The 23648-nt window shown below is 44.0% G+C and overlaps 1 protein-coding gene and 1 long non-coding RNA gene across 2 annotated transcripts; one reads left to right on the plus strand and one right to left on the minus strand.

The window, feature by feature from the left end:
• Positions 1-483: 483 nt before the first annotated feature.
• Positions 484-18085, minus strand: RNF103 (ring finger protein 103). Its single transcript, XM_085223685.1, has 4 exons — positions 17860-18085; positions 15669-15808; positions 4312-4427; positions 484-2634 (listed from the first exon to the last, which is right to left on the minus strand). The coding sequence occupies exons 1-4, from the start codon at positions 18083-18085 to the stop codon at positions 1065-1067; spliced, it is 2052 nt and encodes a 683-aa protein (XP_085079811.1). The 3' UTR covers positions 484-1064.
• LOC146544539 (uncharacterized) lies at positions 17048-18526 on the plus strand. The gene is made up of 2 exons (XR_014883258.1): positions 17048-17751; positions 17876-18526. It is a non-coding gene; the product is annotated as an uncharacterized LOC146544539 (long non-coding RNA).
• The last annotated feature ends 5122 nt before the right edge of the window (positions 18527-23648 follow it).

Raw genomic sequence — 23648 nt, forward strand, 5'->3', positions numbered from 1 at the left:
CTGAAAGGCACAACCAAAGGCGCAGTTTCTTACTGAAATACAAAGAAACCAGACCCCATTTCTCATGGCATCAAACAGCCGTTACTCTTCTCCAGGCAATCAGAAATCACTGCAGAACACTGACACCTGGAATCTGGAACGTGCTACCTTAACGGGGTGCTCAAGTCACTGCATGGCATTCTGCTGCTTCATGATGGTTTGCTTTGAGACTGGAGACCATGAAGCCTTCATAGATGTCTGCAGATGAGATACTAGAGACAGCTTGTACGGAAGAGGGTCTGAGAAAGCAATCTGTGATCAATTAGGAAACCCCTGATCAAGGAGAGAACCTCAGTGAGACTGGCTTCTGCTTGGCCAGTGGTTCATTGAATCACAGAATCCTTCAAACTGGAAGGGACCTCTGAAGGCCATCTATTCCAACTCCTCTGCAACGCACGGGGACACCACAGCTACCTTCACAGTACAGAAATGAATTCCAGCATCCCTAGGAGATGATTTATTAGTCACAAAAGTTGTGTTATATTTTTATTGTCTTCACAGATAAATCAGACCAGCAAGACATCTGTAACTATACACACAAAATATTTATCAAAACAATTAACATTACAAATCTCCTTTTAAAATAATTTATTTCACGTATCTCTTTTTAAACGGTACTGTCTTATAACGTACATTATTCAACAAGGATGTGCTGAACAGACTCTAAAATAAGAAACACTTAAATTAAGCAATCATCTCCGGTTAGAATTTAGATTCCCCCCATATCCTCACTTGTAAACGTTTGCTGGGACACGCTTCTGGTGGAGGTTTGATTTTGTGCTTACAAAAACAGCATTGGGTTTCAGGATGATGAAAAGAAAGAGGTTATTGTACGGTAAGAACGCATTCAGTTCAACACACAAGGCAACCAAATAACTCTGCCATTAACGTTAGCATCGTGTATATTTTAGTTCACTGCACTAACATTTAAACTAAAACTTCAAACCACGTAATCTTTTAAGTGACTAACATTTAAAAGGCAAGCAGTAATATCCCGAAAGCTGATGAAGGACACGGACACACGGCTAAGACGGAGCATCGTTGGACAAAGGCTGTGGTTGCGTGTATGGCTGCTTTTTTTTGTAAGAAGCCCACCTGCAGACGGGGCAGCAGTGCCGCCCGCCTGCCAGCCACATCACAATGCAATTCTGGTGGAACACGTGGCCGCACGGCAAGCCCATGAGCAGGCAGCCCCTCTTGAAGTTTTCGAGACACACCACGCATTCTGTACAGTGCAACATCTCAGGGGGCCACGCTGACCAATCTGGCTCGTCTGCGGTGCTGTACGACCCGTACGACCTCGCTTTCCGTTCACAAGGCTCCTTGTGACAACATGTACTGGCACAAGAACAGCTGTCGGCACGGCAGTGAGGCGCTCCTGCCCTGGGCCTATGAAATGTATTTGGCTCATCTTCCTCCGAGATGTCTTTTTCACTGCTGAAGACCTCTCTGTTCTCACTGTCTGAGTCACTTTCGCTGTCTTGAAGGGTTTCCAGCATTTCATCCGAATGGATGCCGAGGCATTTAAACCTCCACATTGGTAAGTTTTTGATATAATCTGTTGGTATCAGAGGGTGAAGCCAGAGATCAGGGAAGGCCAAACGCTCCAAGAACAGATCTGGGTCGTCGTCCCAATCCGAGTCAAAAGGGAAGTGTTGAAAGGAAGCAATAGGATGAAACAAGTAGCTGGTGTACCAGTCCCACAGGCTTGAGAGCCACTCGAGATTGTTAGCATTGACTTCATCGTTGTTGTTATTGCGTCTTCTCTTCTTCTCAAAGTAATCAATCAGTAAACCATGGCCAAGGTATGTGCTGAGAAAGAGCGCTGGGTGTGAAGAGTAGAACATCCAGTCGGCTCTTACCCAAGAAGCCAATGTAGTTGTGTTAGAGTACCTGAAGAGTTTTAAACTGTACTCGTAAAAGCTGTCTAAGTAAGGTAGTTGCAAAAAACCCAACACGGGTAGCCAGGAAATAATTAGAAGTGAATTATACGTCCCTAAAGTGCTTATAAGAACCACAAAACGCTTTATAGTAGCGCCCTGCGTAATGAACAGGTCCATCCAAGCCATCAGATTAACCAAAACTAAGCTTAAAACAAATAAATCATTAACTTCTGGTTGCAACGAGCGCAAAAAGGAATCCATGGCACGCAGTGATATAAATTCACCAGCATTACTTCCATACCTGTAAATCCCTTCAGGAGTCCTAAGTATGTAGGATGGTGTCTTGTAGATACCAATTTCTGCCATGTAACTTTTATTGTCCCAGTTTTCCACATTCACAAAAATAAACTCTACTCTCCCGGTAAACTTTACACTTAGTGCAGAGAAGAAGGCTGGAGGCTGGTCGAGGCTGGCAAATAAGTATATTTTCACACGGTACTGGTCACTTCTGTTCCACTCTTCTCTTAAATGTTCAGAGTTGTAAATGGTTTTGATCCGAGAAGCAGCGTGGGCTGTGATCCATTTGAAAATGTGCTCCACTTCAATTTTGCGCCCGCTGTATTCTTTAAGCATTACTTTTCCCTTGGAGGTGCTGGTTTGTGGAACTGACATAATGAGGGTGGATTTCAGCCAGCCCCTCCTCCTGCAGTATCTGCAAAGAAAATGGCAAGTTAGATTATGGAGCTGTATACTCCTGCAGCTGCAGTCCTTACATCTCCTTAATGAGCCCAAAAATTAGACACGGTGAACACCTGGGAGTTCTTACAGATAACAGCATGAAATACAGGCATCCAATCGTCTCTGACAGAGAGCACTTACTCTTACAACACATCTGTTATCTCTTTTTCCATCTTTTGTCTCTTTTGTTATCTATCTTACAAGAAAGCCGTAAGCAGATATGCATGTGTCAAATGCTGAAAGAGGAACAGTGTTCACTTTCATTGGTTATTATAAACAAGGCCACACATTACACAGAATCACACAGAATCACAGAATGGCCAGGATTGGAAGGGACCTCAAGGATCATGAATCTCCAACCCCCCTGCCACATGTAGGGCCACCAACCTCCCGATTTAATTCTAGACCATTAAAGTCACCTTGCCTTGGAACTGGCTTTGAGAAGTACGCAAGTAGACTTTTTTGTCTACACCACAGAGCTTTGGTAGTAGAGCTATTTTTCATAGGCATTCTGGCCAAAAAAAACCCCAAACATTACAATGCAAGTCAATGTCCTGTAGCTTTCAGATAACTTTTCCCAGTGCTTCCTTCCAACCTAGTTTTGCCAGTCAGCAGCAGAGTGAATTTAACAGGACACTGGCATGTTGACAGCTGCTTCAATGAAGTGAGAAGGGTGTGCACTTTTTACTGGGGCCATTTTGGAAGGACGCAGGCAGCCCAACCTGTGTGGTGAGAGCTCACCATAAAAACTAGCAGAGGCTGAAATGGGATGAACTCATGAGGATTCTATGATAAAATTGAGGCTAATTAGGAGCAATGCAAAGAGAAACACTGCCAAAGTTTCAAGATACTCAGGTATCAATGCTTTTACTATATAAGATTATTTCTCTAAACACTGTCAAGTCTAAGAATCTTCCCTTTCAATTAATTTTGCAATTTCTGTAAACATTTAGCATTTGAGATACATGAGATGCATGCATAATCCCCAGACCAAAATTCTAGACAAGATTTCCTGTCATGTGAAGCAAATGCTTACAGCAAAACGCCGTAAAACGACTGCTTTTGCAGCAGCACAGGATTATTAATAGCTTCTTTGACTCTGCTTTTCTTCCTCATTTGAAATCATATGTAAACAACAGAGAATCTTGCACAGCACGCTGTCTGCTGACAAAGGGTGTGTTCATGTTTATATGGAAGCATGCATACATTTGTCAAGGAACAGGACAGCAATAATCCTGAGAAGTAGGGACTGCTTTGAAGCTTTGTGCTCACCTGTGTTTCTCCTTTCCAGATGGCAAAAAGGCATCTCTACAACCCAGAGCTCTCTTATATGGGCTATATTCAACTTCATTCTAAGCGAGCACAGTTCCTGTCCATGAATGCCCTAAGGCCAGGTTCTTCTACTCATTCTCTACCACTGCTGTATGATGCTCTACACAGTCTAATCATGTATTTCCCCCACAGTGTTTTAGGAAGCTGCAGACCTGTGTTTATGATGCTGATAAATAATGTAGCAGAGAATTCTGAAGAGACTTTAGCAGAGATATAAATAAAAGCACCTTCTATCACAGCTGCTTTTACAACGCAGGAAGCCCTGCTGCTGGAATACAGCTCAGCCTTAAATATTCTGGATAATCCTTTAAGAATATACCTGGGGTCACTGGAACAGTTAAAAGTGCCAGTACGTATGCCGAATCTTGATACTTTCTTCACCATTTTCTCCCAGTGGACTTTACCCACCAGTGGACTTCTGTCGTTTGCTATGACCTATTGCCAAAAAAAGATAATAATTCAGTATCACAGTAAATTGGCTTTCCAAAATAAAGAGCAAATTTCATGAAAAGAGAGATCTGGACACTCTTGATACCACCTTCCCCTTCCCTTAGACAATACAATAGGAACACAGAACACAGTTGCACTGAGTGTCTTTGGTGAGTGACACTCTAAGACAGAAATACTCTTTGTGCAGAGAGGCAAAAAAGCACACTGTCATTTTAACTTACAACATACCAAAGAAACACTGTCTCAATGCAGATAAAACGCATAAAGGTAAAGTGTCTGTACCTGACATCAGCTTCTTCTGCCATCAACCACCTCTGAGAAGTGGAAACTAATAATTAAACTCTCAGATAATACCCAAAAATCTTGTGCTGGTGACTCAGTCCATGAGGTTATGTGACTGTTCCACCAACTCCCATGTCCCACCTGCAATTCCAAGATGGTAATTCACTGTGATAGATCCCAAGGTCTAATTTGCCATAACCTACTGTATTAAAGAAGTACTTCTGGTTATCTACATGTAAGTTGCTGACACCTGTAGAAGCTAAGGATAAGGACTGATTAATAACTGTACAGGGAAAGGGAAAAAAAGGAGAACCTGCCTGCCTGCTGCTGGCAGCTAATGCTGAATGACATGCCTGATCATGTGTTATTCCATGAGCTGTCACAGTTTCTATTTTAGAAATGCCTCACATGCTTCCACAAGCTGACTGGCAACCACTTGAAACATGTTTTTAAACCAAGTTTTAAAACTTCTATTCGTTAGGTATTTGTTTACCCACCATTAAACTGCTCCCAATCATTTCTGGGCTTCATAACCCGAAATATCAGCTCTCCTCCCTAAGTTAAGCTGTCAGCACGATGAAGAGCTCACTGTGTACAGGCTGAGACACTGGGCTGGAAAGCATGCCTAGCCTCTGAGACTCAAAAATGTATCTGCTTTGTGCTAAATAGCATCCATTCAGAAACTGAAAGTAAATGGATTTACTGCACAGGATGTCCTATACAGAGACACGAAGCTAAACTGAAGCTACAGATTGCACTGCTCGATGCGTTTAAATAAAATCACAGTTGAAGATTGAGATGGGAATCCTTCCAGCTCTTCTCGGAACGCAGACATCACGTAGCTTGCCTGCCCATGGGCTGGCTAAGTGTAACCTTCAGGCACCCAGACAACCAGCTGGGGACACTGCTGTGTTATTGAGGCTTCTTCACATCACCTACAGGGTATTTTCAATTTCTTTCTTGTGTATACTTCAAGCCAAAGAGGCCACATTCCTAAAGACAACTTAAGACATTTATATCAAAAAATCCCCAAAGCTACTACAGCACAATAAAGGCACCTGGCGTAGTGAGGAGTCATTACATTTTATTAAGAAGTACTGAAATAAAATGTTGGAAAGTGTATTACTCTTTGGGCCAACTGCTAGGAGATCCTTCTCACTACACTACACTACAATACCACTGCCAGTGCCCAGAGAATGCGAAGTGCTGCAGACAGGTCATCAGTATGTCTCACTGTGTTTGTCACACTGGCTGTTGGTACTGCCTGATTTTCAGGCTAGATTAATAGTAGATTCCCTGTTCACTGCAGGGGAGTTGGACTAGATAGCATTCAAAGGTCCTTTCCATCTCTAAAGATTCTATGATTGTGTGGTTCTAATTCCCATCCTATCAAAGTCTGTGCTCTTGGAGAAAGTTACTTTGGAAGACAAGGGTAGAGTTGGCAATTTTTGTTTCATAACCAAATAGAGAGAACTTTCCTATGGTTTTGCACACTTTGCAAAATGCTTTGAGCTCATGCTTTTTTTTATGTCTTCATTACCAAAAAACAACACAACCAAAGATGACTGTTGCAGCTGTCCCTTGTAGGCAACGCCCACTGACAGCATTGGGAGTTCACTGCACAGAGGCACTTTGGAAAGCAATCATAGAATCATAAAGTTGAAAAAAACCTCTAAGCTCACTGAGTTCAACCCATCCTCACCAAAAAGCCATGTCCCTCAGTGCCTCATCTGTATAACTGTTGAACACCTCCAGGGATGGTGATTCCACCGCCTCCCTGGGCAGCTGTGCCAATGCATCACCACTCTTTCTAACAAGAACTTTCTCCTAACATCCATCTTGAACCTCCCCTGGTGCACCTTGAGGCTGTTCCCTCTCATCCTATCACTGTTACCTGTTTAAAGAGGCCAACTCCCACTTTGCTCCAACCTCCTTTCAGGGAGTTGCAGAGAGCGATGAGGTCTCCCTTGAGCTTCCTCTTCTCCACACTGAACAATCCCAGCTCCCTCAGCTGCTCCCCATAAAATTTGGGCTCCAGATCCCTCACAGCAACACTGCCCTTCTCTGGACACACTCCAGGGCCTCCACATCTTTTTTGCAGAGAGGGGCCCAACACTGAACACAGTACTCCATCATCTCTGTGGAAGAGGGTGTCAACTACAGGGTAAGCAACCACAATGTAATCCAGTCTAAAGATAACTTGCAAACACTTCCAACACATCTGATTTAAGAAGTGTGAATTTTCATCAGATAAGACAGTTAGCTGACAAGAACTGTGGCTGAGGAGAGCAGGTAAGTGAATGCACAAGAGGTCTGCAAGTTCTTCGAGGCATCAAAGAAATCCAAATTTTGTATTTAAAGTAAGGGGGAAAAGTTGTCTCGAAAATGAACTTAGTGCTCTGTCTCTGTTATCAGATGAAGAGTAGATGGCTGGCTGGGGACAGGCTAGCATGTTTATGGCACCTGAAGATGGAAACATAACTCAAATAATATCATGCACTTCAAATCAGACAAAGCAGAACTGTAATACGAGCACAAAGAATTACAGATCCACCTGCAAACCTTTCTTATAAAACCAACGTCACGGTGATTTGCACTCTGATGGGAAGTTAGTTACTATTTTTAAGAGCAAATGAAAAAAATTATCCCACTACTTTGATCTCAACAAATTGCAGAGCAAATTTTAAAGGCACAGAGATGATTGAATTTCCCACCCCCTTCAGCATGGAATCATTCAATTGCTCAGGTTGGAATTACTGAAGTTGTATCATTCCTGCTTAAGATGAGAGTTAAAAAAAACAATCCTCTCCTGGAGACAGTGAACTGGATTTCAAGACAAAGGAAAGGTAGTCATCTTTTCACAATTTGGTAAAGCATTAGTAATGTGCTGCATGGGAAGCTTGCAGTTAAAATGGGGATCAATTTTTGTCATGAGTAAAAAAAATAAAATCATCAGAAAGTAAATCAGAAATTGGCTGAGGCAAGAAAATATCAAAATGCCAGAAAGATATTAACAGAGTTCTTAATAGATTTCTCTCAGAGATCTGGTCAGTATATGTCCCTATTATTGCCCTTCCTGCAGAAAGCCCAAAGCCATTCACAGCTGACACACAGCTGGGGAGCACAGGGAAAAAAGAGGATTGTAATGCCATACAGGAAGAGCTGCACAAAACTCATAAAGCAGAGTGTCAGGAATGAAATTGAAATCAATAGCAAACAGGACACAGGGAGTTCATCAGGTAGAAAGCACGGCAGGATGTGAAGCGTGGGGCTGCCAGCTGATCCAGCAGGGCTGTATGGCATCAGTAGTAACTAGTGTGAGATAAGCAAGCACTAGGAAATATCACACCCGGCAAAAGCAAACTGCTTGACTGATTTCATGCACTGGGAGTAGCAAGGTAGGCATTTGGAGTCACTGGAATTGAAGGGCAATGTCAATTCAAGCACAATCAGAACAAATTAGCCATGAATACCCTCAGGCCTAAAGTCAGGGCACATTTCCAAGACGAATGGAACAGTCAACAGGAGTACCACACACAGACAACCTATTTTAAAGAAAGAGCAAGGTATTTTATACACACGTACTCCACAGCCTAGCAGAGGTGAATTCACTAATCAAGAAGGTCCCTTTTTGCCATCTGTTCCACTCCAACTGGAGAAATCAAGAGAAAGCTCATAGGAAAAAAAAACAAGTATATTTTATGAGATCAGCCAGCACTGCTGGGTAACATCTATGACATTTACAGGAATACAAGCCCTTCAAGTTCTTCTTGTTATTAGCTGCGTTCACGTTCTGCAAAATATCACCTGTCAGAGTGACAAATAATACAAAGAAGATAATCCAATTAATCCATTAATCATCTTAATGCGCTAAGAGAATCCAACAGGATCAAAGTTACCATGCCATTTGACAATCCTACAGCATGGAATACATCTGGTACCTACTGTACTCCTCACCCAGGCCAGAGGACTGGATCTGAACTACTGTTCTTCCTCTTCATGTCAATGTCAATTTGCATGAGTGGAACAATCAGTGTGGCAGAAGAAACAGGAAAGAAGGTTTCGGCCCTCGTTGGACTCTATCTATCTACAAGCTTTCTCTGGAGACTCAGACATGAGTTTCTTCAAACACATCAAAAGGTCAGGAGACTCCCAAGCAACTACTGTGAAATACTGCAGGTAAGTTATGCTACCAAGATGTGCAAAGCAAAGATGGAAAGACTGCACCTTGGAGAGCTCCTCAATTTCCATGTCTTGCAATTGAGTTTTCTTTTCCACTTCCCACTATATAACCAGATATCTAAAAAGATGGATTTCAGATATCACATGAAAACAAGCAAAACAAAAAGCACAGAACTACAGAATCACAGAATCACTAAGGTTGGAAAAGACCTCCAAGATCACCCAGTCCAACCGCACACCTATCACCAAGATTTCCCACTAAGCCACGACCCTCAGAACAGCATCTAAACATTTCCTGCACACCTCTGGGTTGGTGATTCCACCACCTTCCTGGGCAGCCCATTCCAGCACCTGACCACTTTTTCAGAAAGTTCTTCCTAACACTCAACCTGAATCTCCCCTGGTGTAACTTGAAGCCAATAGAAAATCTGAATTGAGGGACATAGGGGACATATCACTTTGGAAGTACTAACATCGTGGTGATTTCAGCAGGCAGTTGTGTGAGTAGCTTTTGCATTGGAAGAGTTCTTCTGACTCTGAATTAGACAGAACAGTCCCATGGGACATAAATAGGCGACGCCAATTAAGAACCTAATTAATAAAATCATTTTGATCTATAAGTTAAAATAGCCAGGGTTATGACATTAAAGAAGCAGACAGACTTTAAGAGCAAATACCCCAGAGAAAGAAACATAAATGTTCTGAAAAATAAGACAATGTCAGTGAGACATTTCTTAGAATCATAGAATGGCCTGGGTTGAAAAGGACCACAATGATCATCCAGTTTCAACCCCCTGCTATGTGCAGGGTCACCAACCACCAGACCAGGCTGCCCAGAGCCACATCCAGCCTGGCCTTGAATGCCTGCAGGGATGGGGCATCCACAGCCTCCTTGGGCAACCTGTACCAGTGTGTCACCAGCCTCTGTGTGAAAAACTTCCTCCTAATATCTGACCTAAACCTCCCCTGTCTCAGTTTAAAACCATTCCCCCTTGTCCTATCACTATCCACCCTTGTGAACAGTCATTTGCTTAATCCGATTTGCTTAATCCAAAAGGAAAGCCCTTCAGGTAAATGCACAGACACCACAGTGACCACTTCATAACTTTCACTGATGCAGCTGCACCGTAACTTCCCAGCCATTGTTAAGGATTTTTCACAATTATTCTATGAAACTTTAAGAGGATAAGTACCAGGAAAAGTTGTAATGGCTACTGAAGAGACTCAAGGAAACATTTCCTGTAGCAATATGTAGAGATTCCTGTTCTGGTAGCCCAGCAGCGTTTGAGCAGAACAGGACAGAAGCTTCATTTGAGCACTCTCCTATTTTCTGTTCATTCAAATCAGATATTGCTCAATCTCTTTTACACCACTGTGCAAAGCTTTCAAAACAGGCCTTTCTAACAAGAAGTGGTCTCGGTAAGTTTTGAAGCTCACCCACCACGGAAATTATTCAAACATCACAAGGCATGAGAAGGAAAGTCAGACACTGAAAAATGAAGAACAAACAACACTTTGTGGTGCTTCAGCACTCATTATTTTAACCAATTCCAGCTCCTTATTATTTTCTGTTCCTCCTCTGATAGTTAAGACATACAAAGAAAAGAAACGTACTAACCATTTGATGTGTAAAAACTATTGCAAGATGGAGGAAAGAGCTTCCATGCAGCAAACCACAGTATGTTCAAAGATACAGACCCTGAAGAGCTGTGACAGGCAGCTCTGTAAAGAGGACATTTTAAAATCACTCCTTAAATCTAGCTATTACCCAGTCCAATGGCCTCAGAAACCCACAGTAACCTCAGCAGCACTACAGAGAAAAACATCCTGACAGATTATTTACTTTGCTACTCAACAACCCTTGTGCTTCGCTCGTTTGATTAAGAGCCACTCTACTTGTATTTGTTACATTGCACCAGAGATGGGAACACTAAGAGAAAAAGGGAACAAAATAGAAAAGCAGAACGGAGACGCCACGACACAACAGAAGCTCAGAGATGCACATGTGTTTTCTACATTATTATTTTTGTGATGGAAAAATATTCATGTTGGCAGCATCTCTGAGCCATTATGGGATATGAGCGTGTGCCATTAAAGGAAGAGAAAGCTATCCAAATGAAAGCACCAAGGGAAGCTGCAACATTATCCAAACTGGAAGTTAGCCAAGACACCAGGTGTCAGGCACACCTGCTCATACTGAGCACACAAGGTTCTGAATACACACAAATAGTGAAAATTTGGTTTTACTGCCTGGCCACAAAGACAGCTTCAAGTACCCATCAAGACAGGGCACTGGGGAGCTGTAACACAGATTAAATCGCAAGGAAGAACAAAACCTGGGAATTCAAGAATTATCATCAGCCTTTGCACACAAACACATCCAGGCAGTCCTCCCAGGAGCAGTCAGCAAGGCAATCTCTGCACGAAGGAACTCAGACCGCCAAGCTGGAAAGACCTGCATGATTTTGCCAAAAGCAAAACCCATTTCTAAGTTATTTAAGGCAGCGGTAAGGTCACACATGTGTGAGAGCTGTCAGCACAGCTCAGCACTCTCCAGTCTGAGATATCCAGAATCACAGAGGACCAGGAACTCAGTCAGGGTGCTGTAGTGGATAAGCGAGCAAAGGCAGCCTCATAGCTCTGCACAGAGCACATATGCTCTATGGAAGCATCCACAAAGATATAAAAGCTGAAAAACACTGGTCCATTAATTCAGCTTCCTATGTGTCTTACATAGTTGTTTTGTTTTTTTTTGTCATTAACTGTTACGTTACTATCCTTCCACAGATAAAACAGTAGAGATACTGGGACAAGTCACAGAAATACATCTAATTAAAACTCACCTGGTGTGTTACTTACTAGAAGAATGGGAAAATGGGAAAATGCCTATTTATGATGTTTCTGAATGCATTCAAGGCCAGGCTGGATGTGGCTCTGGGCAGCCTGGTCTGGTGGCTGGCGACCCTGCATAGAGCAGGGGGGTTGAAACTAGATGATCATTGTGATCCTTTTCAACCCAGGCCATTCTATGATTCTATGATGATCCAAGAATGTCTGCACCTTCATTCATTCCAAGACATCTCACACACAGTTTATTATTCTGCACTGTGCTGATGAAACTGAATTTCCACACAGTCACTCTATGCCAAGGACTCACAACTAGTTCACATTCCATCTCTATGGATTAAAGATGTCTGGTTTTTGTTTTTTGTTATTTGCTTTTTTTTTTTTAACTAGTCTTTTCCAAGAAAGAAACGATGAGAAATTTGGTTAAAATAGGCAAAGACAGAAGAGTGCATCCATCAGAGCACATAACAATTAACTACCTGGAAATTACACATAGTTTTTCAAGGCAGGCAAGCTGTTCTACCCACCAATCTGAACAGCTCTGTTCAGTCCTCTCCACATGCAGGGGCTGAAAATGAATGAGCTGTTATAATGAATTAACAAAGATATGCAGGCACTGTGAGAACTATTACATTTCAGCTGATGGTATTCTACACCCTTGGCTGGATAAGAAGGATCTCCAGAAGGATACTGAAGGCTAAAATGGGGTATCCTATGGTAAATGATCCTGAAGGGCCACTGGAAAAAATGGCACAAACACTGAACAACGTATTTTAAATGATCTGAGTGCTTATACCTAATTTCCTTCTAATGAGAACAAGCAGTCACCTGGCAAATTCGAAAAGGCAAATATGAAAATTACTCTGCATGCAAGCAAAAGCAAATCAAAACAGAAGAAAGATGACCAAAACTCCACACAAACGTCCCTCACTCTGTGATTACACCTCTTGAACATGAAGCTCGGATGCAGAACAGACTGGGATGTAAGAGGCATGTGGACATGGCACTACGGGACGTGGCTTATTGCTGGCACACAGCAGGTCAGGTAGTTGGCTGGATTGGTCATATTGGTCATCTTGAAGATCTATTCCAACTGAGACAGTGCTATTATTTTCCACCCATAGTCACATCTTTCGCATCTCTCCCAGCCATGCTGGCTACTGGACATGTTTGTCCTGCTGCCTTGAAGCCAAGAATGAAGATCTCTTTGCTTCTTTCTAACACCATGTTACAAAAGGTCTTTTTTTAAACAAAAGAAAAGCATAAATTTAGATTTTATCTTCATTCAAAGATTTTTTTTTATCTGTAGATCTTTTATCGGATGTTTTTAAAAAGTCTTAATGGCTGTGTACACTGTTGGATGTGACAGGCTTGTACAGGCTAACCAGAGAGCATTAAGGCATAGCAGAGCCTGGAAAAGCAAGACTGTTGAGTTACTCCTCTGCCAATAAACCAAGCAGCACCATTCTCTGCTCCAGAAGCTACCGTTCATCCTTCCTGCTCGCCAGAGAAGAGCGTAACAGCAGCTGGCAAGCAAGAAGAAAAACATAAAAGGAAAGGTGATGAGATCATGAGCTAATAAGAGAGAGAACATGCTGCTGAGGCTCTACGAAAGCCCCATAGAGGAACATGGGACACTTGCTAGCAGCTACACTGGTAAACAAACTACTGCTGTACCACCAAACCTCAATTCTTTGCATGTGGGTTTCCAGAAAACGGAACACAGCCACAAAACACTTGGTTTCCCTGTATATGATCTCTGACTTTTTCCAGGTTTGTCTTGCTAGCTTTAAATGATAAATTCACCTCTAAATTTATCAGGAAATCAATAAATAATCGTAGTTTCCTCATTTTACTCACATTCTCTGCAGACAATGCATGCTATTAAATTACCAGCTTGTGCCACCCCAGAAATCTCATTCACATACTGGAAAATTAAAGTCTTCTGAGTCTTCATCTTCTGATACATCATCATGATTATCTCCAAACCCAACTCAACCAACAAGCACTGTGTGAGCTGAGCCAGAACCATTCCTCTCCCTCCACTGCTTTCCCAGCCTCTGTGGAACAGATTCAGGGTCAGGAAAGAACCTGGAGCTCCTTTCTGTTTCCCAGCCAGCAGCAACAACAGAGCAGACCATTCCTCCCTTCTCTGTGGTCACTGAACCTCTACATAAAGCATCCTCGCTCTTGCACTGTCCCCTGCCTAAGCTCTGAGCTGAGCAGCTGTTTCCACAGTATGCCTAACGGTAAAGGAGAATGGGTAACGGAGAGCAATCAGGAGTTGGAACTGGAAGGTGGTAACAGGAAGATTTGTGGGGAAAAGGCACATGAAAAGGGCAGGGAAAAACCTGTGAAAGGACACAAAGAATCGAGTGCAGGAATGAAGTAATCGTGGCAAGGGAAACAAATGAAAACATAGCGATGAAAACTTGAGGGAAGGCATAAATGAAAGAAAGAAATTCGATATCTTGAGTGGTTTCCATTGCGGAGAAAGAGACCAACAGCATTCAGCAAGTAAATTATTCAGTAAATTTCAATAATGTTTCTTTCCACAGCTATTGTGACCAACTGAATAGCTGTGCAAATATTTCCAAGATGATGACAACATTCATCACATCTGAGATATCAAAATGCAGCCTGACTGACTGGCTATTATGAAGCTGGCTGAAAATATATTACCATTAAAATTCAGCAAACAACTGACAATAGAAAACTGCCACATTTTACTCTTTTGAACTGTATGGAGAGGAGTTTTTTCACATCATACTCACATTTGTCAGCTAGCTGAGAGACAGTAAGCACAATGTCACTCAACAGCCATCTCTCTGCTTGAAGGATTCCCTTCTGTATGATTTAAACCTGAAATTTGGACTCAACGATCATTTCCAAAATGCCAATGCCATTTTGACTACACAGGTAATCCTTCATCTCATTGCCTATTTCAGAGGTGGCAATAGCATAGCTCTAGTAACAGAAAGTCATTAAATCCTGATAATCAATTTAAATAGAAAACATGAAAGGAGGAGATCAGACAAACTGTTTAATGCAAGAAGGAGAGCTGTCAGCTAAACAATGAATTACCTGGTGGAAAAGTCTGATTGCCCAATGTGGCTGGTAGCAGGGAACTTTTGCCTAAAAAGATCTCTTACCAATGGAGAAGTTGATGAAGGAAAGTATTTTTTCACATTTTTAATCTAGACTACTTATCTTATGTTCTCATATGTTATCAAGAGCGATGATAAATTGTTCCAGAGCCTCATCTGCAGAAGCCTAAATATTTTCTCGTTCTCATGCAGCCCTGGGGAAGCACGCTGCAAATCAATGGGCCCACAAGGTTTGGGGAAAGGCAAACTTTAAGTTTTCAGAACATACTGTGCAAACAAGCTGCTGGATTGGAAAGCTGTACCTTTCTCATTTGTGAAGAGGTAAGAGAGACTGCTAAAGTGCTCTGAGCCCCTTAAATAAATAGACACTTAAACCAATCAGGTCTGAGCATGTAATAAAAGAAGAGCAAGACCAGAGGCACTGCTCCTGTGCCAACTGGGAGTATATATACCTAATGCACTTACTTCACACTATACACAAACTTGCACAGTATCAGGGCCAAGTACTTGTGCAGTCTGTGTGCTAAAGTGTGTGCTGCTCTGCTTGTCTGCTGACTGTAAAGCATCTGTTTTCAAAAAGCAATCCACTCAGCAATAGGTTTTCTTCTTCTCTGTATAGGAACTCTGTCACTTCAGTCTTGCTCAATTTTTAGATTAGATTTGCTCCTTGTGCTCTCCCTGATGTGGTTTTTCTCTGCCACCATCTCCCTGTTGCACATTTTTCTTCTAGTTAACCACCCTCAAAAATTCCTTCTTCAAAGCTTACTTAGAATGTGATACATAAAAATACACGATAAAATATCCATACCTGTACCAGCCAGATCCCGTCTTTTGTGTCTTCTACAAGCTCATAGAAATGCATTTCACCACTAAAGTTCGTACTTGAAACTGACTCAGATGCCTCTTCCTCCTTGAGCGCAGAATAAAGTTCCCCTTCCATAAGGTCACCTGAAAAAGAAGCAATTGGAGGCATTCAGTTAAAACATCATGACAGATTACTTAATAGCAGCAAATTCTAATAGTAACAGTGATTCTATTTCAGAAAGCAGCAGTTTCACTAGGTAGATTTTAAATGGGTGCTCAAAACCCTTATCAGTAGGAAGGCAACTAAAGTTATTTTAGTTCCATCTATAGAGACCTGACTATGAACAATCTGACAACGCTTCTGATTACAGAGACATACCACACATGAGAGTAAATGAACATCTCCTGAGCCTCCCTATCCGAAAACAACGGCATCTCAGTGGCAGGCAGCAATTTGAATTCACGTATCTTGACTTGCATTTGGAACAAACAAATCCTTAGCACTGATCATTCGAACAGCATTTCAATCAGTAATATGGTACCTAAAAACGTGTTGAGTGTCCTACAGGAAGCAAAAATCCAACATAGAACAATTCAGCTGTTGGGTTCTGTTTACAAAACTGCGAATTAGTTCTCATCAACTCCACCCTAGCGATAAAAGGGGCTCGTGGTGAAATCATTTGATGTTTCCCCCACAACCTCATTTCCTTCCCATGTTTTGTTCTGCCATCATTACTAACATTCTTAATAACAACTGCTATTTTTGCAACTAATATGTTAAACTTGAAGAAATGAAGCCTTGCCCGAAGAGGCTACTTCGTACAAAATGAGGGGGGGAAAAGAAGTCCTGTGTTACAGCGGAAACACTTGAGAGCTTTCAAAAAAGTATTCATGGAATTCAAACTTCAAAATTAGAGAAAAATTCTGCAAAGCCTATTGGCACTAGAGTTGTTTCCATGACATTTTAAGTCAGTTAATACAGTTTGTTTGGCGTTAAACACTTCCCTGCAGCATTTGCAGCCCAAACATAATGACATCATGAAAGTACGTGACAGCCAAAGAGCGAAAGTGATTGGAAACAAAACCGAAATTGCCTCCTGGTGCCTACTGGTGAAGCAGCGAAGTGAATAAACAACATAAATAAACAACGAACAATACAAGCAAATTAGATTTAGCTGTCCAGTTTTAACATCAATTATTAAAGCCAGTTAGCATTTTGTGGCTGTGACCCTCCCTGTATTCATCCAAACCCTTCTCTTTATTTCTGTCTGGTTCCCTTACCGAGCACCAGGATTTTTCTCTCTCTAACAGCATCCCTTTGCCCGGTGATTTACAAGCAGCAATGTCCTGCTTGGCTGGCACTACGCTGATTACATCAGCCCATCTCGAGCCCTTTGGGCCACTTCCCTTTGGGCCACCATCTGTACTTTCCACGCACTCCTGCAGCTCTGCCCACTCTCAGCGCTGCCAGGCGCCCCACAGCCCCCCACTTCCACGGCTCTGTACCAACTTCTGCAGCACTTTTCCAGGCACAGCACGTGCTGATCCCACAGCTCTGCTTCCCTCATCCCCGTCCCGATGACACCTCTCAGCAAACAAGCGATCCGTAGGGAAAGGGACGCGGAACCGGCCCCAACTAAATAATAAATAGCAACCCGCCAGCCTGCGTATCTTTGGATTCTTTCCTCCTCGGATTCTTTCCTCCTCGTTTTTCACGGCGGATGACATTCGCTTTCAGCCGAGCACAGGGAGCCAAGCGCTGCGCTGCACACCCGATAGCAAAAACCCCCTCCCGATGGGAAACCATTTCTCGGCAGCCTGGCCGAGGCCTTCCGAACGCCGCCTGCCCCTGCCTCCCCCCATAGCCGCCCCATCGACAGCCGAGCTCGGGGCACTCAGGGGTCACGCCGGGCCCGCGCCGGGCGCGCTGACGCAGCGCGGAGCGCCGTGCCGCCGTGAGTGCCGCCGTGAGTGCCGCCGTGAGTGCCGCCGTGAGTGCCGCCGTGAGTGCCGCCGTGAGTGCCGCCGTGAGTGCCGCCGTGAGTGCCGCCGTGAGTGCCGCCGTGAGTGCCGCCGTGAGTGCCGCCGTCCGAGCGCCGCCCGGGGCTCTCGCCGCAGCACCGCGATGCCCTTGGCCGTAGCTGCCGCCTTAGGCCCGAGGGGAGGGAGGGAAGGGAGGAGGGAAGCGGCCCTACCTGACTTCTCCACCAGCTCCCGGACATCCTTCTTCTCGGGCAGCCCCGAGTGCCCCAAGCCGCGGCACTCCAGGATGGTCCGCAGCTTCCTGAAGCTCAGCGCTACCGGGTCCACCAGCTGCGTGGCGAAGAAGCCGGTCTCGTACCACACCACGGCCTCGAACACCCTGGCCAGGACGAAGAGCACCAGGAAATACAGCAGCAAGAAGCACAGCTTCAGCCACATCTTTCCCGGCGGGCTGACGGACGGACGGACGGACGGACTATAGAAGCCGGGGGGGCCGGCGCTGCCCCGCGGCTGGCGGCGCTGAGGCGGCGCGGGGCTGTCAGCGCGGCGGGGCTGCGCGCCCCCCGCCTCCCTCCCGCCGCTGTCCCCGCCCCGGCGGAGCCGCGGCCGCCGGCGGAGACATAACAAGTGACGTGTGCGGGCGGGCGGGGACCGGCGGAGGGAGCGAGCGAGCGGGGCCGTTCTCGGCCTGCCCTCCGCCTGCCCTCCGCCCGCTACTCAGAGCCCCGGAGGTTTTCAAAGCCCCGGAGGTTCTCACGGCCCCGGCCCCGCCGCCCCTTGCCGGCTGACGGCAGCGCCCTCACCGCGCACGGCAAAGCGCCGGAGGCCTGCCGACCGAATGGACTGCCTCGTAAATAAAGAGGTTGTGCCGTAAATAAAGGGGTTGTGCTTGCCCTAGGCATCAGCTTTGGACCCGATTGCTGTGGTTGCTATAAGATAAATCTAAGAAAACACTTAGAACGGGCAAACTGCAACCCAGACTGACGTTTTTCATTAGGAGAAAGATGTTCATGCAGCCAGAGCTGAAGTGCTTGGACATTTCACAGGATCATAGAATCATTAAGGTTGGAAAAGAGCTCAGATCACCAAGTCCAACCACCAACCCATCCCCACCATGCCGACCGGCCATGTCCCTCAGTGCCACATCCCCAGGGTCCTGAACACCTCCATCAACAGTATTTTGACAGCAACCCAGTGGGAGCACTTTATTATAGGATCATAGAATTGAATCATAGAATCATTGAATCATAGAATGGCCTGGGTTGAATAGGACCATAATGATCATCTAATTTCAACCCCCCTGCTATGCACAAGGTCGCCAACCAACATAGACCAGACCACTTCACTGGGGTTCTGCACAAGAAGCATGAGAAAAGCTGTAAAGAGGTGATTAGCCTGCTTCAAAACACACTGCAGTCACACTTGGTCTTTGAGATAAAGGCTCTCCTCCGAAGGGAACTCAGCATCGCCTCTGTAGGTTTAGTTATTTTAAGAAACCACAGTTTGCATTAAAATTGCCAACTCATACACAAACACAGAAATAGCACAGCTTCATTTAAAGAATACTGACAACCCCTCAGAGCACACATGCTTAAGTAATTCTGCACTAAGGCATAAAAATCGAATTTTAACATAAATATTGACCTGTAAAAAGCATTTTAATGGCCATGCTCTTCAGAGCTGTTAAAAAACAGTTAGAGGGTTCTCTACATGTTGATATGAAGGGGAAAAAGCACTAACCATTACACCCACATCAACCATTGTAAAAAATGAAATACGAATGCTGTTCTTCTGCTCCACTTTTCCCCGGCTTATCCTGAGCATCCTTATGCCTGGGCATCCTGGATGCAGGTTCAGCCCATATTGTCCTGTTTGGCTTTGCAGGTGACTGCACAGCCATGATGGGCTCTTTGAGAACGGCCGTGCTTTCTATCGCAGTGGGCTCGTTTTGTTTCTGGAAAGGGAAAGAGAGATTGCAGAAATAGCTGCTCATAAACTAAGTCCTCATGGGCTTCTAAATGTTCTGTGCTGTACTGGGAGCCGTACAACTCTTTATTCCTCATAATTGTAATGTGGTATAGTAAAGATTAGAGGAGGGAAGGGTGGACTGCACCAAAGCTGCTGCTGTTGCTCAGCTGAATGGATATAAAGGGGTTTCAGCAGCTCAGTCTGATTTGGAGTGAGCTTGCACAGAAGGTACTGGAGGAACAAGTGATAGAGCTTGTAGGAGGACAGGCTGTAGCCCTCTCCTTCACAGTCACTCCATTTTTTTAAATCCCCTTCAAGGACCCATCTCCCTGATGAGAAAGTGTCTGTGGCACAGCATCAGTAAGATTAATCCTTTCCCCTTGGCAAAAACAAAACCGACAGTGGCTTTGTTATTGCAGTTGGCAGAGCCAAGGGATTTTCAATAAAAAGCACATTTAATGTCACCTGTCGCTAGGACCAGAGGCAGGTTCCCTGCAGTGCTGAGAACACACTGCAAGACCACATTTCTTTTTCTAAAGTTTCAGAGAGACCCTTTTCTTTTGTCACACATACAAGAAGCTGCCCCATTTCCCTGCTCTCCCTGTGTTTCCTCCCTGTATCTTTTGGCTGTGTGCTGAGCTGAGGGATGCCCTGCTTCCTCCAGCTGGAAAGCACCTAGCATTAATTAAGGCTACGCTCACAGCTCAACTATTTGCAACACCAACTGCTGGGGAGGCTGTCACTAGTATGTTATTTCCTACTGCTCATGGGCTGAGTTAAATGAATTCTTAACATTCCCCAGTGGTAATTGATGATGAGTCCCCTGCAGATACTAAGCTAATCATCTGCCAAAACTCAAAACCCTGGAGTAATTTCAAGAAAGTAAAACTATTGTTTCAAACCGCTATCCAACACATACACACCCCAAAGAACCCAAAGCAAAGCAAGTGTGAGCACAGCAGTACAAAGACAACAGAAATGTGAGGGAGAGGGAAAAATGCAAGTGAAAAGCAGGGCAAGGATGGGTATGAGCAAGAACCACAGGTGATGGGTTAGCCAAAGGCCTGGGGGACAGAAGGGATAACGCTAGGAAGCTGCGCAGCGGGCTTGGGGCCTCTGTGTTGAAATACTGGTTCTGCAAAGATTTGTTTTGAGGAGCACCAAGGGCTGCACTTGTATCAACCTGAGGAATATTCACATATTCACAGAATTTTGTTGTTGTTTTTTTTCTCCCTCCAAGTCATGTTTAATATGCTGAGAAAGACTTCCTAAATGAATACTGTCTTTACATCTTTAGTTTACAAACCTGATGTGATATTTTCTGGATATGGCTGACATTTGTTGGTTTCTAGTTGTAACTCAGAATGTCTTTGACATGTCACCTGCAAACAACTTTTCAGAGAGTTATAATTAGCTGGAAAATTTGAATACCATAGCAGTGAATTAAAAATTCATTTGGGGTGAAGACAAACAAGACACGCGCTGACATTTTAAAGACCTTCGGGTTAACTCAACATAATTAGCAATATTAAACAGTCATCAGACAGACAGTTCTGTGCTCACTGAGCAAATATTACAGATGTAATGAGAACTAAATATGTAAATTCCACCTTTAAACAAAAACCCAAAGCAGGGATCTGCTTCTACATCATCTTGGTTAAAAGAATATTTTACTTGGATTTCTGAGAGAACGAGACCAAATTCTGAGAACTGAGACAGACATCTTTTCTTGTCAGATAGCCAGACCTGAAGGCTCTGCTGCCCATTGACAAATGGCAAGGATTCCCTCTCCTCCTTCATCGTTTCCTGTGAGCAGCTGCCGACTGGGCACCCTGGGAATACAGACAATAATCCACCTTCTATACCCAGCCATCTACTGGGAACATTAAGACAAGCATTGTCATTTTTTAAGTCAATACAACTGAAGACTGAAAATCTTAATTCCATTCCTTACCATGTTAAAATATTATTACCCCCTTTTTCTTGGACAGTCTTAATATTGCCACATACCAAGATCAGTCAACTAACATTTAAGCTACTAGAAATCCAGTTTTACCATGAGTCAGCCAACTCTGTAAATATAATTGGCAGGAGTTTCGTAACATACAGTCTTCTTGGATTACATTTTAAACAACATGGTGCATCCCAACAAATTTTTATGTGTGCTATAAAATATTACTTAACTGATGTTAATTAAATAAACCAGCAAGCCTCTATGAGAGTGTCAAAACCAAATGGCGGCAGCCAGACAGCGCTATTTTATCTAGAGGAATTTTAAATTCAGAAATGTTTCCTGTAAGTGGCCAAAAAGGAAGTAGATTTAACATACAGGTATTCTGCAATATTTGATACCTCAATTAAAGCTCAGGTTATTCAGGTGAGGCAAGCCTGATGTGATCCAGCAGTGAATCACATGGCAGTTCCAGTGGGACCGGATCTCCAGAGGTCATAAAGTCCAATCTGCTGCTGGAGGCAGGGACAGCTGGGATATCAGACCAGGCTGCAGGCTGCACTGGGCTTTATGCAGACTGGAGTTTTATTCTTTGATCTGATAGACAATCTTTCCTCTCCTGTGATAATTGCTTGTAAGCACACAGCAGTTAACAGTGCAGAAAGGTACATGAATCAAGACCAAAGCAGCATACAAGAGCAGAATACATGGATTAAATCTTGAATTGCCTTTTTTTTTTCCTAGGTATTAGTAGTTACTTCCTAGGTATAAGTTGGTATTTTCTTTATTGTAACAGTAAGAAATCTTATACTGCCCCTGGAGAAGAGAGATTTTGTTTGATGACTATATATATGATTGACAATATGTGTGTATATACATATACTTGACTACATTTGTATTTGACTATATATATATTTATATATGTATGTCTAAGTCAGGAGATCTTGCTTGAATGTGCTAGCAGATGACAAAGGTAACCATGGTGGTAAAGAACCTAACAAATTAAACCAAGATACTAATGACATAAGCCCAAGGCATTTGCATGTCTTTGAACATCATATATAAGTATAGAAAGAGCAGGAATACAAAGGCAGCTGTTTGGGCCTAAATTTGACAAAATGACTGTGACTTGTATGCACCTACACATGAGAATAATTTTCTCTGCTTTCATGTCTTATTTCAGCAGTATGGCCACAGATGAAGCAACAAGATACATGATTTGAGTTTTGGGAGTGTCTACAGGAGGAATAACCGCATGCATCAGTACGGGTTGGGGGATGAGCTGCTGGAGAGGAGCTCTGTGGAGAAGGACCTGAGGGTCCTGGTGGACAACAGGTATCCATGAGCCAGCATTGTGCCCTTGTGGCCAAGGAGCCCAATGGTCTTTTTAATGTGCATTAAGAAGAGCATGAAAAACTTGAACAAGAAAACCTCTGTACTAACATGTGCAGGAACTTCTATACAGTGAGGGTGATGGAGAAGTGGAACAGGCTGCCCAGAGAGGCTGTGGAGTTTCCTAAGGAGATATTGAAGAGCCATCTGGGTGCCCACTTGTGTGACCTGTTGTATGGAACTGCTTTAGCAGCAGGGTTGGACTCAGTGATCTCTTCCAACCCCCGTGATTCTGTGATCGTGAGCTGGACTCTGTGATCAGTGTGGGCTGTGGCTGTACACTTCTATGCTCCAAACTCAGACCAGAGTTTTCTCAACTGATTCTAACAGGACAGAAACACATGGTGACACCTGCCTGGGGCTGCCATATCCAACTACTGAAGTACCAAGGGGATATTCAAGCAAAAAACATTTATTTCGGCTGTTGTTCTTTTTTTAACCAAGTGCTTGCCGAGCACTCCGCGGGGAGCTGAATTCCCTCAGCCCACAATCCCCACAGCTACCGTACTCCTGCCCCAGGCCCAACAGCACTCAGCGCAGCCTCCGACCCCTCCGCGCCCCGCCCCTACCCGCCCGTCTCCATGGCAACAGCGCAGACTCAGGACCCCGCTCTTAGCTGTCCGCCTCGCTGCCTGTTCCCTCCCGCCCGTAGGCCGGGTCTGCCCGCCGCGCCGCCTGAGCAATAATCGC

Source organism: Meleagris gallopavo, chromosome 4, assembly GCF_905368555.1.
Source record: "Meleagris gallopavo chromosome 4, MGAL_WU_HG_1.1, whole genome shotgun sequence".
Taxonomy (NCBI): Eukaryota; Metazoa; Chordata; class Aves; order Galliformes; family Phasianidae; genus Meleagris; species Meleagris gallopavo.

Excerpts from the sequence above, each read along its gene's own strand:
- RNF103 (XM_085223685.1), bottom strand. The coding sequence starts at position 18,085 with ATGTGGCTGAAGCTGTGCTTCTTGCTGCTGTATTTCCTGGTGCTCTTC. Across the intron at positions 15,809-17,859 it reads GGAGCTGGTGGAGAAGTCAG|GTGACCTTATGGAAGGGGAA; the intron begins GTAGGGCCGCTT and ends CTTCTTTTTCAG. Across the intron at positions 2,635-4,311 it reads AACTGTTCCAGTGACCCCAG|ATACTGCAGGAGGAGGGGCT; the intron begins GTATATTCTTAA and ends TTTTCTTTGCAG.